This window comes from Tachyglossus aculeatus, chromosome 5 (genome assembly GCF_015852505.1).
Source record: "Tachyglossus aculeatus isolate mTacAcu1 chromosome 5, mTacAcu1.pri, whole genome shotgun sequence".
Classification (NCBI taxonomy): domain Eukaryota; kingdom Metazoa; phylum Chordata; class Mammalia; order Monotremata; family Tachyglossidae; genus Tachyglossus; species Tachyglossus aculeatus.
The window spans coordinates 21,951,135-21,970,002 of record NC_052070.1 but is presented as its reverse complement, the minus strand read 5'-3'; the positions used below and the strand labels follow the sequence as shown (position 1 = coordinate 21,970,002).

The window sequence follows — 18,868 nt, the reverse complement described above, 5'->3', positions numbered from 1 at the left end:
GAATCACAGCACTTATGTGCCCATCCGTAATTTATTTTAAAGTCTGTCTACCCATCTACAATATAGGGTCCTTGTGGGCAGGGAAGCATGTCTACCATCTCTGTTCTATTGTCCTCTCCCAAGTGCTTAGTACAGTGCTCCTCACCCAGTAAGCACTCAATAAATACCCTTAATTGATGGATAGACTTGGCAGAGGGAGCACAGGACTGGGAATCAGGAGACCAGGGCTTTAATCCCAGCTCCATCACCTGCCTGTTGTGTGACCTTGGACAAATCACCTAACTTCTCTTTGCTTCAGTTTCCTCATTTGCAAACTGGGCATTAAATACTTGTTCTCCTACTCCTTTAGGGTGTGAGCCTCATGAGAGACAGGGACTGTGTTTGATCTGATTGTATTGTGTACATCTTACCTCTTAGCACAGTATTTAGCACATGGTGAGTGTTTAACAAGTGCCATAATAATGATTATTATAACAAACATCAAGTGCCTGAACACCTGTGTGTTCCTGTCTGGGCTGAACGGATTATCAAGGGGGCAGAAAAGAGCAGATCCCTGCATATTGAGGAATTGATTAGACTGTAGAGAAACCCTACAACATCTTAAAAATCCATTAATTCCAAGCGGGGTAGAACTTTTAGGGTCAGGCTGTTTGCAGATTATAACTTCTTAGGAGACCAGTCTACCCTGTTTTTTAAAAATTCATTTCTGTTTGGGAATAAACTCTCTCCTTCTAACAATATTTCTGGGTGAATGGGTTTTCTGACTTGCTTTTCATTTATATTTATTCAGTCGCATTTATTGAACACTTACTGTGTGCAGAGCACTGTACTAAGCTCTTGGGAGAGTACATCACAACAACAAACAGACACATTCCCTGCCCACAATGAGCTTACAGTCTAGAGGCAGGAAATGGGCATTAATATAAATAAATATATATTTAACACTCAAAGATAAAGCAGCACATTCAAAGTTAGCATCTTCCAGAGTTCTTAAAGGTGCTGCTGAACATGTCCCCATTAAATGGCTGAGGGCAGCAGCAGCAGCAGGGGGATGGGTATCCTCCCTCTCCCCCTCCTCCCCGTCTCCATCCCCCTGCCTTACCTCCTTCCCCTCCCCACAGCACCTGTATATATGTATATATGTTTGTATGTATATATTACTCTATTTTATTTGTACATATATATTCTATTTATTTTATTTTGTTAATATGTTTTGATTTGTTCTCTGTCTCCCCCTTCTAGACTGTGAGCCCACTGTTGGGTAGGGACCGTCTGTATATGTTGCCAACTTGTACGTCCCAAGCGCTTAGTACAGTGCTCTGCACACAGTAAGCGCTCAATAAATACGATTGAATGAATGAATGAATAGTCCTGTAACAGAACAGTAGCCATAGAGGGGATAGTGGCCACCAATCAGGAGCAGTGACCAGGAAGAACTAGTTGAGGTGAATTTGAGAGAGAGGAGATGAGAATCCCAGCTCTGGGGAGAGAGCCTGCTGTCCTTTCCCCTGTTTTTCTGGCATGCTTTCCCCCTGCCTTTGGCAAAAGAGTTATAGATAAATAGGAGTTTCAGCTAAGCAACTAATGTCCTTGGCTGAACTGCATAAATCTGGTAGCTTACCGCCTGGATACCGGAATAACATCACATGTAAACACCTGCAACTGTCTGAGTCGTGTTTTCCCCTTACTTGGCTTAGGCTTTCTGTAGATTTTGGATGTTCCCTCACCGATCCCGTGGTTCATCTTGGTGTTTTGAAGCAAACATCAGTTTTGCTTGTGTCTTGCCTTGAGTCAGTCTAAATGGAAAATGTATTGGGTCTCTCTTAATAAACCTTAGGATAGCTTTCAAATACAGTGTTTTCTGTTTTTTAAGATTTTTTAAATGAGACTAGGTGAGCTCTTCTAATAGCACTTGTGGGATGTTATAACTCAATCTAAAGATTTGAAGGGTAGGGTAATGTATTTTACTTTGAAGTAGCATTGGTGGATTTCATTTTTGTTGTCACCTGGCTTTCCTATTCCTCAAGCCCCTTTTTGCCCCCTTTCTTTGCTCCCCTTATTTTTCTTAGTTTCATAATGCTAGGTGTTTTGGGCTTAAATCCTGATTTCCATATAGCACCCTGAGTTCTTTGAAAGAAACCCTGCTCAATTCAAAAGAAATGAGGAATAAAACAAACCAGAAACCATTTAACTGTTGTCTGTTTAATTATGACTAGGATTATGATTATAATTACGAAAGATAAATTGTCAATGCATTATACTTGAGTGCTTACTGGGTGCAGAGCACTGTGCTAAGTGCTTGGTAGAGTATGGTTGTACATATTTATTATGGTTGTGCATATTTATTACTCTATTTATTTATTTATTTATTTATTTATTTATTTTACTTGTACATTTCTATCCTATTTATTTTATTTTGTTGGTATGTTTGGTTCTGTTCTCTGTCTCCCCCTTTTAGACTGTGAGCCCACTGTTGGGTAGGGACTGTCTCTATGTGTTGCCAATTTGTACTTCCCAAGCGCTTAGTACAGTGCTCTGCACATAGTAAGCACTCAATAAATATGATTGATTGATTGATTGATAGAGTACAGTATGACAAAGCTGGTAGACCTGTTCCCTGTCCATGAGGAGCTCAGTTACTTTACAAATATCATTTTAACAGATTTGCTTTTGATTTGTCCTTAAATCTGTCCAGAATAGTATGCTTTTGTAATGTTTGAGGGCTGGAATAAAGACTCAAGCTTTTGATATCCACTAGAGGTATTCTGTCTTCACAAATGACTTCACATGCATCAATAGATCTCTTCTCCCAAAGTTCAGTGGGGCTCAGTGTTTCAGAAGTTATTCAATTAAGCTGCTTTAGAAACAACTGTCAAGAAGTAACGCGAAGAAAAGTACAGGCTCTTGGCTGTTCTATTAACCAGTGTTTACATTATTAGTGGACTCTCAGATATTCTTTTGTTTTGCTATAATATTCAGTATTAACCATGAGCAAGAAATAAAACATTCTAGTAATACATCTAATATCAAGGCTAGAGTTTTTAACTATTGGACCACCTACTGTTCAGACATAGGTCAGATAGGGTTGAGCGGAACATCCATAGAATTTATTCTGAATCAGTGTGTAGCAGAATATCCATTGAATCTCAGGGGAAATTAAAGGAAAAGAAAGGAAAAGGCAAGGAAAAGGAAATGCATTTAAAATGGAGATGGTACCTTCCTGTTCTTACCTCAGTGCCTGGCACATAGTAAGTGCTTAACAAGTACCATAATAATTATTATTATTACATGGATGTGAAGATTTTAGATGCCTTTTCATCAAACTTCAGGCGAAACTGAAAGTAGTAGTCTTGTATTTCTTTTGCATGGTCATCACTCCTGGGCTCACCACAGATATTTAATAATATCTTGAACTTGTATGGTGTTTCCATGTTTCTGAAGCACTTTGGAAATTGTTTAATCTCATTTTGTTTTCTCAACCTCCCTGCGAAATACGGGAAGGGAAGTATTAATCACCACTTTTACAGACACAAAGAGGTTAAGTGACTTGCCCAGGGTCACCCTGCAGGCCATTGAAACTCAAGACTGTAAGCTCATTGTAGGCCAGGGACATATCTGCTAAAAATGTCATATTGTACTCTCCCAAATGCGCAGTACAGTGATCTGCACACAGTAAATGTTCCATAAAAATGATTGATTGACAGCTGGGATTATAACTAGATTCCTGCTATTCCCTAGAATCATGCTCTTTCCACCAGGCCACTACTCCCTTGTAGCAAGTGTATAATAATAATAATGGTATTTGTTAAGTGCTTACTGTGTGCAAAGCACTGTGGAATGCAGGAAGGCACTAAAGATCCCCTGAAAGAGTTAATGCTACAATGCTCTTCTTTTAGTGCTTTCTGTATGTTAAAAAAAATTGGAATTCTTGAATTCTAGATGTGTAATACCTTATTTTTACTGGACATTGTCATAAAATGTTACACTTTATCCTGGAGCATACTATAGTCGAGGATTTTTTTGTGAGATTTCACATGGGGAATGAAGGGGAGAAGTCATAGCAGTCTCAGAAGAAAGACAGTGATGTTAACAGTAGCAGGAAAATCAGGATGACAAGAGGCTTGAGAAAGGAGGATAAATTTAGTTTTAGACATATTGAGGTGGCAGCAGGACTTCAAAATATAAATATCCTGGAAGCAAAGGGTAATAGATGTTGGAGCTGGAGATGTAGATTTGGAAGTTATCGACACAGAAGTGGTAGTTAAAAGTGGATGAGCAGATGGTTATCCCAGAGAGAGTGAGATGGAAAGGGAAAACCAGGAAAGAATTTTGTTCTTGAAACCAAGACCAGAGAAGTTTTGAGGATGAGTTGGTTAATGATGTCTAAGATAACAAAGAAGTCAGGATCAGAACTGAGGTTAGACCCTTGGTTTTGCCTAGAAGAAGGGGATAGCGGAAGACCTTAGTCATAAAAGTCTCAGCAAAGTGCGGAGGGGGACATTTAGATTGAAGCAAGTTGAGAGGTGAATTGGTAAAGAGGAAGTGGAGTCAATAGGAGTGGTCAGCACACTTGAAAGGGAGATGAGAGGGAGAGTTCCAAGGGAGTTAGAGCCAAGGATTTTTGTATAGAGGGGGTAGATAAAGGAGCCAGAGGAGAGGTGGATGTTGAAGATATTAGTAATCCGGGGGGAAAATGGTCACAAAATTTTATTGTGAGTTGAACAGGGATGAGGGTCTGAGGTATGGAAGGAGGCTTTAGCATTTTTAATTGAAAGGCAAAGTTCATTTAAATATTAACACCAGAAGTAAAAATAAATGGAAATTACATCTTATTTCCTGGACACTGTTTTGCTGGCTCCCCCTTCTCCTCCCACTCTCTAACTGAAGCCCTCTCCAGGTTCAATTCTGGGTTCCCCTCTCCATCTACACTCACTCCCTTGTAGAACTCATTCGCTCCCATGGCTTCAACTACCAAGGACATTACATTGTATGTCACGTTGACGCCTCAAAATTAACATGTCCAAAACAACTCATCTTCCCACCCAAACCATGCCCTCCCTGTGACTTTCCTATCACTGTAGGTAGCACTATCATCCTCCCGTCTCACAAGCCCATAACCATGGCATTATCCTCGACTTATCTCTCTCATTCATCCCACACAGTCAATCCATCAGGGTTCTGTCGCTTCTACCTTCATAACAACTCTGGAATCCACCCTTTTCTCTCCATCCAAACTGCTATCAGGCTGACCCAATCACATATCCTATCCCATCTTGACAACTGCATCACTTCTTCACAGACTTCCCTCCTCCTATCTGTCTCCTCTCCAATCTGTACTTCACTCTGCTGCCCAGATCATTTTTCTGAGAAAACCATTCAGTCCATATCTCTCCACTCCTCAGGAACCTCTAATGGCAGCCCATCCACCGCCACATCCAACAGAAACTCCTTACCATCAGCTTTAATCAACTAGCTTACCACACTGATCTCCTACTACAACCCAACCTGCACACTTCACTTCTCAAATGCCCGCCTACTCTTCGATCTTGTCTAATCTTCCTGCTGACCTCTTGCCTATGTTTTCCCTCTGGCCTGAAACTCCCTTCTCCTTCAGTCAGTCAGTGGTACTGATCAATTACTGTATGCAGGGCACTGTAATATGTGCTTGGGAGAGTATAATACAACCAAGTTGGTAGACACATTTCCTGCCCACAAGTCTAAAAGCAATCTTCCGATTTTCTCTCCATTATGACAGCCGACCACTCTCTTCACCTTCAGAACCCTCCTAAAAATAATCTCTCCCCTAAAATGTCTTCCCTGACAAAGCCCTCATTTCCCTTATCTGCCCTCTCCTCTGCACCAACTAGGCATTTGACTATGTTCCCCTTAAGCACTGTGATACTCACCCTCGCCTACAAGTACTTATGTACATATCCTTATATTCTTGATTGCTCGATTGGTCTTGCTATCATTAATCTAGTGATATTTTTATGGAGAATAGAAATGATTTGACTAACGTGTTCACCCCTGGGGCAGAGCCCTCCCCTCCCCCCATGCCAGGGCCAGGGTAGTTTAATTTGTATCAGAGTATTACTACTTCGGACATAATATTATGTGGCATGATCAGTGGCGTTCTATATTAGGCTGTCACTTCCAAATTTTTCCACTAACTCAATTCACACTTTAATACAGATCATTTATTTTATGGCCTTGGTCCATTAGTTGGCATAATAACTGCAATTAGGTAATACTTTAGTAGCAGTTGTGGTTTTTGTACTGGGTTCAATCCAGTTGCCTGTGAACATTTCAAGTTAATGTTTCGAGACAAGATCTTAATTTGAAAGAACTGATTGATAACGATTCATCAGGCCGCCCCATCCTTCTCGTATTGTAATGTTGATGTTTCCGATGGCAAAGAAAAATGGTACATCGGAGTCCAGATTCATGCTTGCCCACATGCTGATTTATTTGAGAAGCAGCGTGGCCTACTCGATAGAGCGTGGGGCCTACGAGTCAGAAGGATCTGGGTTCTTGTTCCAGTTCTGCCGGTTGTCTACTGCGTGACCTTGGGTAACTCCTTAATTTTGCAGGGCCTCAGGTACCTCATCTGTAAAACAGGGATTAAGACTGTGAGTGCCATGTGGGGCAGTGTGCAACCTGATTAGCTTGCATCTGCCCCAGCACTTAGTACAGTGTCTGGCACGTAGGAAGCATTTAACAAATACCATAAAAAGTTGGTCTAATTTATTTAAGGTCTTAGACCTATAAGTGAGTGCCAATTTGCGCAGTAGCTTAGATATCTCGTTAAAAAATTGCTCACCGGCGGTACGGAGTATGAATTAGCAAGTGCTGAATTTTTGTTACAAAGCCTTTCTTTCAGAGGTGTAACAATCAAACTTAATAGATATTAGATAATAACAGTAATAATGATGGCATTTATTAAGCACTTACTATGTGCAAAGCACTGTTCTAAGCGCTGGGGAGGTTACAAGGTGATCAGGTTGTCCCATGGGGGGCTCACAGTCTTAATCCCCATTTTACAGATGAGGTAACTGAGGCACAGAGAAGTTAAGTGACTTGCCCAAAGCCACACAGCTGACAGTTGGCAGAGCCGGGATTTGAACCCATGACCTCTAACTCCAAAGCCCATGCTTTTCTATTTGCCACCTTCCCTTCCTCTAAGTAATTTTAGTCTGTCTTCCCTACTAGATTGGAAGTTCCTTGAAGTCAGGAGTCGTTGGCTACCTACTATATTGTCTTGCTCTCTCCCAAGGACTTAGTATAGTGCTTGTATGCATAGTAAGCGCTCAGTAAATACCACTGAATGATGAAAATTAATCTTCACCTAGAAGTACAGTTCTGGATTAGGCAGATAGCCTTTAGCCAGACTAAAAAAATAGGGATAATTTCACTTTATAGAAAAACGAAAATTTATCTGTCAGCCTGCCATCTTGTCTTAGCCACCTGCCTTTTCTGGCTCAGCTTCTTAGCATAAGTGTCAGTAGGACCGCTTGTCTGAAACTGAACTATCTTGTATCTGACAGGAGAGCAGGTGGTTAGCTGTTTCAGCATGTATTTAATCATTTGTAGGGGATAAAGCCAAGCTGTGTAAATCTCACGTTAAGTATTTTAAATCAATTTAAAACTGTGTTTTGCCCCTTTTTGTCATGGGTGGAAATTTATTCACAATGCTAGTCTGGATTCCCATATTGCCAACCCGTCAAATTCATCACTTTTCAATGAAAATGTCTGCTACCAGATGTATGTCTGTCTTGAATTTCCATCTGTTAAATTTTAATTGTGCCATCTATTTTCACATTTCCCAGTGTGTTTCTAGTCATCTTTCTCTGCAACCACCCCCACCCCACTCACCTCATTTTTTTCCTCTCTGGATTTTTGGTTTTGTTGACAATTCAGTAGGAAGGTTGGAAGTTTGTAAGAATCACTGAACTCTTGAATGTGGTATTAAGTGCTTACAGTTTGCAAAGAACACTGCTAAGAGCCAGGGTAGGTACCAGATGATCAGCCCAAAACACAGTCCCTGTTCCAAACAGAATATATGTCAGTCACTCAATCATATTTATTGAGTTCTTACTGTGTGCAGAGCACTGTACTAGCACTTGGGAGAGAACAATATAACAGATACATTACAGTCCAGAAGGGGAAACAGACATTAATGTCTCTATATGTTGCCAACTTGTACTTCCCAAGCGCTTAGTACAGTGCTCTGCACACAGTAAGTGCTCAATAAATACGATTGATGATGATTAATATAAGTAAATAAAGTTACACATATGTGCATAAGTGCTGCGGGGCTGGGAGGGAGAATAAATAAAAGGGAGCAAGTCAAGGTGATGCAGAAGGGAGTGGGAGAAGAGGAAAGGAGGTCTTAAGTCAGGGAAGGTCTCTTAGAAATGTGCCTTCAATAAGATTTTGAAGGTGGGGAGAGGAATTGGCCGTTGGATATGAAGAGGGAGCGTCTTCCAGGCCAGAGGCAGAAAATGGATGAGAGGCAGGCGGTGAGATAGTTGAGATCAAGGTACAGTGAGAACTTTGACATTAGAGTGAAGTGTGCTGGCTGGGTTGTAGTAGGAGAGTAATGAAGGGGGCAAAGTGATTGGATGCTTTAAAGCTGATGGTCAGGAGTTTTTGTTTCATGCAGAGGTGGATGGAGAGCAACTGTTTTATCCACATATTGCAGATGAGGCAACTGAGACACAGAGAGATTGGGTGACAGGCCCAAGGCCACATAGCGAAATGGAATTAGAACTTGTGGCTCTTGCTTTTTCATCTAGGCTACAATCTCTACACTTGCCTTCCAACTTTCTTTCCTCCCCTTCTTTCTTTCATACATGTCTGTCTTTTCCCTCCTTACTTACTGCATTCAGTCCTTTGCCCTCCCAACACCACCAAATCTGCTTTCTTGAAAGTCACAATGACCTCCTCCTTGCCAAATCTAATGGACCCTACTCGATCCTGATTCTCCTTGACCTCTGGGGATCCTTTGATACTGTGGACTGCCACATTCTCCGGAAACACTCTCCAATCTTGGTTTCTCTGCCATTGTCCTCTCCCGATTCTCCTTGTATCCTGACTAGGCCATCATTTTTCCTCCTTGCCCTTCCTTCTGTGCTGTCTGTGACTTGGATCTGTACCCCTTAAGCACTTGAGAAGCAGTATGGCCGACTGGATAGAGCCTGGACCTGGATTCTAATCCTGGCTCCATCATCACTTATCTGCTGTGTGATGTTGGGCAAGTCACTTCACTTCCCTGGGCCTCAATTGCCTCATTCATTCATTCATTCAATTGTATTTATTAAGTGCTTACTGTATGCAGAGAACTGTACTAAGCGCTTGGGAAGTACAAGTTGGCAACACATAGAGGCGGTCCCTACCCAACAATGGGCTCACGGTCTAGAGAAATGGGGATTAAGACTGTAAACCCCATGTGGGACAGGGACTGTGTCTAACCCTATTGGCTTGTATTCATTCTATTGTATTTATTAAATGCTAACTGTGTGCAGAGCACTGTACTAAGTGCTTGTATCCCCCCTAGTGCTTAGTACAGTGCCTGGCACGTAGTAAGCACTTAACGAATTCTATCATTATTATCTATATTCACCCCACCCATTTATGGAGTCTCCCATTCTCCTGTCAAAAATTTTTTTTAATGGCTGTCTCCCCCTCTAGACAGTGAGCTTCTTGTGGGCAGGAGGTGTGGCTAGAAGCAGCATGGCTTAATGGAAAGAGCGCAGGCTTGGGAGTCAGAGGTTGTGGGTTCTAATCCCAGCTCCATCACTTGTCAGCTGTATGACTTTGGGCAAATCACTTCACTTCTCTGTACCTCAGTTATCTCATCAGTTACCTGTATATATGTATATATGTTTGTACATATTTATTACTCTATTTATTTATTTATTTTACTTCTACATATCTATTCTATTTATTTTATTTTGTTAGTATGTTTGGTTTTGTTCTCTGTCTCCCCCTTTTAGACTGTGAGCCCACTGTTGGGTAGGGACTGTCTCTGTATGTTGCCAATTTGTACTTCCCAAGCGCTTAGTCCAGTGCTCTGCACATAGTAAGCGCTCAATAAATACGATTGATGATGATGATGATAAAATGGGGATTAAGACTGTCAGCCCCACGTGGGACAACCTGATAACTTTGTATCTACCCCAGCGCTTAGAACAGTGCTTGACACATAGTAAGTGCTTAACAAAAACCATCATATCAACTTAGCTATATTGTTCTCTCCCAGGTGCCTCGTAAAATGCTTGGCACACAGTAAGCACTCAATAAATTCCATGAATTAATTGGCTGCCCCTTCTCAGACGCTTTCATTGACTGTGACCTCTTAGAGAAGCAGTGTGGCCTAGTGGATAGAACACGGGCCCAGGAGTCAGAAGAACCTGGTCTCTAGTTCCGGCTCCACTACTTGTCTGCCGTGTGACCTTGGGCGAGTCATTTCAATTTTCTTTGTGTCAGTTACCTCATTTATAAAATGGGGAGTAAGACTGTGAGCCCTGTGGGAACATGGACTGTGTCCAACCCGATTAGCTTGTAGTTCAGTGCCTGGCAAATAATAAGCACTTAACGAATAATGCTAAAAAAAAGTGAGGGTACCTAGAGTCCCAGTTCTGTTCTGGGTCCCCTTATAGTCTTCATCTATTCCCACTCCTCTGCTCCTCTGGGGGAGATCATCCTCACCCACAACTTCAACACATCTTTCATGGATTACTCCCAAATCTAAATCTCCAGCCCCAACTTTCTGCAATCTCATATTTCCGTCTGCCCAAGACATCTCAAACAAGACATTCCACTATCACCTCAAACTCAGCATATCCCAAACTGACTCCTCATCTTCCTTCCCAAATCCACTCCTATCCCCAGTTTCACCATCACGGTTGACAACACTACAATCCTCCTTGTCCAATACTTTGGCATTAACTCATCTCTCTCTCTCAACCCACATATTCAGTAATGACCATATCCTGCTGATTCTATTTTCACAGCATCTCCAGAGTCCATCTCTTCTGCTCCATCTAAAAGCCACCATGCTGGTCCAAGCACTTGTCATATTCTCTCTTGACTACTGTATAAGCCTCCTCCCTGACCTCCCTGTTTCCTGTCTCTCCCCTCTCCAGTCCATACTTAATTCTGCTTCCCGGATCATTTTTCTAAAGAATCGTTCTGTGCACCTGTCCCCACTCCTGGAGTACTTCCAGTGGTTGCCCATCCATCTCCGCAGCAAGATGGCACTCGGTCAGCTCCTTTCTCACTGCCTGTCCTCACTCCTTTCCCACTACGACCTGTGCCTCCATCTCGTCTCTCTTACCGACGACCCCTTTGCTCCCTCCCTTCCTCTGGTCTGGAACTCCCTCCCTTTTTATATCTGACAGCCCACCATTCTCCCCACCTTCAAAGCCCTGCTAAAATCACATCTCCTCCAGGAAACCTTCTCTGCCTAATATATTCCCACACTATTTCCCCTCCCTATGGCAATACCTATGTACTTTTGCCCATACCTTCTAAGCACTTTGATAGCCCTCCCCCACAGCACTTATGTACGTTATCTTTATACTCTGTTTCCTCCTTAACCTATAATTGATTTTCTTGACTATCTCCCCAGGTAAAGTTAAGCACTTTGAGGACATGGATCATGTCTACTTAGTCTGTTGAACCATGTCAGGGGTGTAATACAGTGCCTGCACACAGTAAGCATTCAGTAAATACCACTGATTGATTTCACTCTCTCTCCCCCTCCCTTCTTCTGATCTCCCCATTCTCTCTCCCTTCTTCTCTGTAATGAGAAGCAGCATGACATTGTGGATAAAGCATGTGCCTGGGAGGCAGAAGGTCATGGGTTCTAATCCTGGCTCTGCTACTTGCCTGCTGTGTGACCTTGGACAAGTCATGGGCCTCAGTTACCTCATCTGTAAAGTGGGGATTGAGACTGTGAGCCCTACGGGGGACAGGGACTGTGTCCAACCTACTTTGTATTCATCCCAGTGCTTAAAACAGTGCCTGGCACAGAGTAAGCGCTTTACAAATATCCTAATTATTATTTATCTTCTTCTCCCCAATTTATAGCAAGTGACTTAATAATAATAATATTGATAATGGCATTCGTTAAGTGCTTACTATGTGCCAAGCAATGTTCTAAGCACTGAAGGGGGATACAAGGTAATCAGGTTGTCCCACGCTGCTGACTTATAGTTCAGGCAGCTGTCTGGCCATACTAGGCAAAATTTCTACTAAGCGCCCCCTGCACACATACATTCTCACACACACACGCACACACACACACACACACACACACACACACACACATATCTTTCATACTCAAAGATACCACTGATGGAGAAATTCATTTCCGGATACATAAGTGACTGCAGAGGCCAATGCCAGGCTCACAGTCCTGTCCATGTTATGCTTACACATTGCGTGCACACACAGCTGCATTGTGCTCACATATTGTGTACACACACACACACACACACACACACACAGAGTTGTGTTGTCTGCTGCAACCCTTAGAGCCAGTGGTGGCCAGCTGACTCCTTCCAGACCGCAACCTCCTCCTCTTCCCTGCACACCCTGGCATGACATCCCTCTTCTCTGCCAGCCCCCCTAACTGCCAAGAAATGCCACTTTGAATTGGAAGGAGCCAATGTATTTTTAATATTATATCTTTGAAGGAAAGTCAGCTCATTACCCATCCAAAGCAAATAAGCTTTTGATCTATTCCATGCTCCTTAAATGCAGTTTTGGTACCCTGCCGGGAAGTGTGGATCTTGGCCCAGTTGGCAGTTGTTGGCTGGTCTTATGAAAGGGACTTTATCCTCATAGAGAAGTCCAAGTGTAAAGAGTTGAGGACCGCATGTGTTTGAGAACTTTCTCACCGTATTCCAAGGACAGTTTACACCCTTCATCTCATTTGGAGAGAATAAACAACTTTTACTGCAGAACCTGAAGTATAATTGCTATACTTTCCAAAGCGAAGCTAATAAATCTTATAAATAACTGGCAAGGAACTGGATAATTATGTTGCTAAACTCAAGCCCAAGGCTTCAGTTCATAAGGATTCTTACTTTGATTTTAATTCAGTTCACCAGTGAAGGTTCCTTCCACCCGGCTCTGTTTATAACATCATCATCAGTGGTATTTATTAAACACTTACTGTGTGCAGAGCACTGGATAAAGCTCTTTCCTTCTTCCCTATTCTTTTACAATGCTCTTAAGAAAACTTTTCAAGTGCGTAGCTTAACCTCTTATAAAGCAAACTGATTTTCAAGTAGATCTCTTAAAAACTGCTCAGAGTAGTAGCATGGCCTAGATTGTGAGCCCTGTTTAGGGCAGGGACCATCTGACCTGATTATCTTGTATTTTCCCCAGCACTTAGAAAAGTGCTAACACTTAATTAATGCTTAACAAATACATTATCATTATTGTTATTCTTATTGCCAAAAATAAAAATGCAAATATTGTACACTGTAGGTAGAAATAGGACCCAGATCACATCAAGCACTTAGTACAGTGCCCCCACGCAATAAGTGCTCAGTAAGTTATTATTATTGTAATTGCATTTGTTAAGTGCTTACCATGTGCCAAGCACTGTTCTAAGCACTGAATTAGATACATATTTATCAGGTTGGAAACTGTCCCTGCCTCTCATAGGACTGAGTCAAAGTAGGAGGGAGAACAGGTTTATAATCCCCATTTTATGATTTATTGATTGATTGATTGCTCTCCAATATTAGTCATTCACAGATGGGCAAACTCATTCAAATCTGTTTAACTAAACAAAATTCCACTCCAACTAATATTTCAACTCATATCTTTCAGAGAAAGATATTTTGTTGAGTGATAGCAAATCAAAACTGAGTCAGACAACCCTTAATGCATTCGTTAAAAAAACCCTCAGTCAGTGGTATTTATTGAGTGCTTACTATGTGCAGAACCTTGTACTAAGTGCTTGGGAGAGTGCAATACAACAGAATTAGCAGGCAATCCCTGCCCATACTGTGAGCCCACTGTTGGGTAGGGACTGTCTCTATATGTTGCCAATTTGTACTTCCCAAGTGCTTAGTATAGTGCTGTGCACACAGTAAGCGCTCAATAAATACGATTGATGATGATGATGATAATGAGCTCACAGTCTAGTGGGGGAGACAAACATTAATATGAATAAATAAGTAATTTATAATATATAATTTAAAGATATGCACAAAAGTGCTGTGGGGTTGGAAGTGGGACAAATATCAAATGTCCAAAGATCACAGGTAATAATAATAATAATGGTATTTGTTAAGTGCTTACTATGTGCCAAGCACTGTTCTAAACACTAGGGTAGATACCAGATAATCAAGTTGTCCCATGTGGGGCTCACAGTCTTCATCCCCTCTTTACAGATGAGTTAACTGAGGCACAGAGAAGTTAAGTAACTTGCCCAAAGTCACACAACTGATAAGTGGCAGAGACGGGATTGGAACCCACAGCATCTGACTCCCAAGCTCAGGCTCTTTCCACTAAGCCAAACTGCTTTTCTAGTGCATAGATGACACAGAAGGGAGAGTGAGCCAGGGAAAAGAGGGCTTAATTAGAGGAGGCCTCTTGGAAAAGATGTGACCTTAATTATAATGTGAAGGTGGAGAGAGCCCTGGTCTGGCATATGGGGAAGTGGCAGGAGTTCGAGGGTAGGGGGGAGGATGTGGGAAAGATCATATAAACATAGGACTAGAAAGGAAAATTGGTCAATTGATGGTATTTATTGAATGTTTTCTGCATGCAGAGCAATGTATTAAGTGTTTAGGGAACAGGACTCCACCTGTGCAGGGAAGGAAATTCCATGGCTTCTCTTAAACGTGTTTCAGTATCGCTCAAGCACCAAATAACTTTTGTTTTTCTTTGAGCTGTCAGTGGATACTTCTGTGAGACAGAATGGCTTACAATCACCGATGGTTAAATTGCTTTCAATTATCATACAAATAAATCTTTACTTTCTAAATGGCAGAATCTGAAGAAGATTCAGGAAATGGACAAAGGTGATGAATCCAGCACAGACCTGGATGAACTGAAAAATGCAGACTGGGTAAAACCTCCTTATATATTAAGTGTCTTCTATCCGTATTTTGGCGGGGGGATGTTTTAAGTGCTCAATTTACTTTTTCAAAAATATTTTCATTACTGTGGTGTAAAGAGGGAGAATGATTGAAAAAGATATAAATAGATGCTATTTCTTAAACAATTAAGTACTCTCTATCTAGTTTCAATTGTTATACTCAATCTTGCAACCCATCCCGCTTTCCTTGAAAAACATTTGCCTTTGAAAGGTATTTCCCATAAAATGTTTTATTATGGTGCTCATGAAATTATCTCAGGTGAGATACCTCAGGTGAGTCTTTCCTGTGGGAATTTCTAGGCAAGCTCTTTCCAAATTTTAGCACTGCTTCTCTAATTATGTCAAATTCAATCAATTAATCGAGGAGTGATTGAAGCAGCATGGCATAGATAGAGCATGGGCCTGGGAGACAGAAAGTCGTTGTGGGCGGGGAATGTGTCCATTTATTGTTGTATTTTACTCTCCCAAGCGCTTAGTACAGTGCCCTGCACACAGTAAGCACTCAATAAATACGATTGAATGAATGAATGGGTTCTCATTCCAGTTCAGCCATTTGTCTGCTCTGTGACCTTGGACAAGTCACTTCACTTCTGTGGGTCTCAGTTATCTCATCTATAAAATGGGGATTGAGACTATGAGCCCCACATGGGGCAGGGATTGAGTCCAAACCAATTTGCTTGTATCCACCCCAGGGCTTAGCATAATACCTGGCAGATAGTAAGCGCTTAACAAGTACTATCATGATTAGTATTAGTAGTGGTATTTCTGGAGTGTTTATTTCTGGAGTGCAGAGCACTGTACTAAGAACTAGGATCCCTTTTATTCAAGTCCCAGGACTCTGGAACAGGAAACCATCAGTCTTATTCAACTCAGAAGTGGTTTATTATCTATGCCTAAAGATAGTAAGGTGATTAAATGAATTTATTATTAGTCTGTAAAATGGATTTAAACCCAGATCTTCAAATGAGACAGGCTATGTTTCCCAAATGCCTTATGTTGTGTAAAATTCTTCAAATTTCCTGTTGGTTCCTTATCTGTCAGGCTGCTCTTTTAGGATAGATTGTCATGATGATGCAGAAGAAACATAGCAGGGATTTCTCACTGTGGGCTTTTTCAAAGAAAAATTTTTTATGGTATCTATCCATTTGCTAATGTCATACCATTCCTTTGGCTTATTTGGCTCTTCAGGCCCGCTTCTGGGTTCAGGTAATGAGGGATTTGCGAAACGGTGTGAAACTTAAGAAGGTCCAGGAGCGCCAATATAACCCTTTGCCAATTGAATATCAGCTCACTCCATATGAGATGCTAATGGATGACATTCGATCGAAGCGCTACACTCTGAGGAAGGTGATGGTAAGTTTCCAAAATGAATGTTACCTTGCCTTTTAAAAAATTAATGTACTATAAATTCCACACTTCACCACAACACCATTTTGTGACTGTCAATGTTGTTGGACGGCCCATTGAAAGATTCGGAGCCACGTCAGATATTTTCAAATGTTTTACAGAAATCACAAAAGGGGAGAAGTGAATTAGGAAGGCAGAGAGGAGGCTGTAAGCTCTAGACTCCAGATTCCCTCTTGACTGGAAACTCCTTGTGGCCAGGAAACGTGTCTGCCAATTCTGTTACATTGTACTCTCCCAAGCACTTAGTACAGTGCTCTGCAAAAAAGAATGCTCTTCAAAAATACCACTGATGGATTGATTGCGAGAGCATTTAAGAAAGGAGGGATAATTTGTACTAAGATCTCCCCTATTGGTTTGTTAATTCTTTGAGGGCAGGGATCAGGTGTACTACTTCTGTTGTACTCTCTCAAGAAGCAGTGTGGCTTAGTGGATAGACCACGGGCCCAAGAGCCAAAGGACCTGGGTTCTAATACTGAATCCACTACTTGTCCACTGTGTGGCCTTGGACAAGTCACTTTCACTTATTTCTACCTCAGTCACCTCATCTGAAAAATGGGGAGTAAGGCTGTGAGCCCCACCTCATTAGCATCTACCTACCCCAGTGCTTAGTACAGTGCCTGGCATATAATAAGCACTTAACAAATACTATTTTAAAAAATGCACCTAGTTCAGTACTCTGCACACAGAAGGTGTTTGATAAATACTGTCGATTGATCAGGAGGAAAAAACAGTTAGGTACAGAGGAACCAGTGGTTCAGAGTCTTGAAATTAATGATCTAGAGTATTAATTTGATTGCATCTAGTGCTCAGTACACAGTAAGCGCTCAATAAATACCATTGATGATGGTGATGATTGCAAAGTGGCCTAGTGGATAGAGCTCGGGCCTAGGAGTCAGAAGAACCTGGGTTCTAAACTTGGCTCCACCACTTGTCCACTATGTGACCCTAGGCAAGTCACTAAATCTCTCTGTGCCTCAGTTACCTCATATGTAAAATGGGGAGTAAGACAGTGAGTCCCATGTGGGACAGGGACTCAGTTTACTTGTATCCACCCCAGCATTTAGTACAGTGCTTGGCACATAATAAATACCACAATTATTATTACCATTATTGTTATTATTATTTTTATTAGCAGCAGGAGTTATGGGCCATTACAGGCATGAACTAGGGTATTAATTTGATTGGATCTAGCACTGAGTATACAGTAAGCACTCAATAAATACATTTATGATGATGATTACAACAGCAGTTATGAGTGATTATAGACACCTGAGGAATCAAATTGAATTTTGGATCCTCATGTTTTCTGTGCAGAAAGTAGTTTTCGAGATTGGTGTGTCAAAGCAGTATGGCAAGTGTCATGAGCAAATTGTTTTATTCCTATATCAGAAATAAATTTATTCCTCTCCTCTTGACAACTGTGGCATTTGTCAAGCATTTGCTATGTGCCAGACACTGCTGAGTGCTGGAGTAGATTAAAATATAAGCCAAACAGACGCAGACCCTGTCCCATATGGGCCTTCCAGTCTAAGGAGGAAAAATAGCAATTTAGCCAAAGCAGACAGGGCAAAAAGGGATTTTCAATCTGTGATTGAATGGAATCTTACTTGTGACAGAGAATGCTAATTGAAGGGCATTTGATCCATCATGAATATTTAAGGCAGTAGTAATTTCATAATCCCCATGATTTTTGAAGGAAAAATAGTGTTTTTTACAACTTTTTAAAATGTGCAGCATATTTAAATTGAACACATATATATGTTAAAGTGAACCTAAGGGTCAGGGAGCACAGTGTTGTTGTTTTTTGTAGTAACACCACGTTTCACATGTACTTCTACCCCATTCCCGCCCATGGCAAGTAGGGAGTGAGAAAGATTAGGTAGGTAGCGTCTCTCTCTCTCTCTCTCTCTTCTCTCTCTCTCTCTCTACACACACACACACACAATCTGCTTAGTTACTTGTGTCTGTTTGACAGCCTGTAGCGGCCTTGACAGCCACCTTCAAACACCCCAGAAACAAACACTGTCCAGGCTCTTCCACAGAGGAGCAGCAGCCTTATTCAAGAAACACGGTCACAAACAAACACTTGCCAAGGTGGTGGCTTTCGCCTTCCCAGAAGGGACAGAGACTCCATCTGGATTGTGTGTGGGGAGGGAGTGGCAGACAGCTGTTATTCTTTCTCTCACGCTCCTTCCCAAAGCAGGATGGCAGCAGTCAGTGCTGAAAAGAGGCCCAGCTGGTGCTGTAGTTTCTGGCTCGTGGGTATTGAGAAAAGAGAGTGACCCATGATTGGGGCATCTCCCTTCCCCATCACGCGAGAAGTGATACGGGGCTTTG

General features: G+C 41.7%; 1 protein-coding gene across 8 annotated transcripts in view; it reads left to right on the top strand.

Annotated features, from left to right (window-relative positions):
• The window catches only part of SPIRE1 (spire type actin nucleation factor 1), a 205,677-nt gene that overhangs the window by 131,502 nt on the left and 55,307 nt on the right, over positions 1 to 18,868 (top strand). For all 8 annotated transcript variants that reach the window (XM_038747213.1, XM_038747208.1, XM_038747207.1 and 5 more), the window contains 2 exons: positions 15,017 to 15,094; positions 16,313 to 16,477. In XM_038747213.1, the coding sequence (XP_038603141.1) occupies positions 15,017 to 15,094; positions 16,313 to 16,477 (243 nt within the window). The remainder of the gene's footprint in view (positions 1 to 15,016; positions 15,095 to 16,312; positions 16,478 to 18,868) is intronic.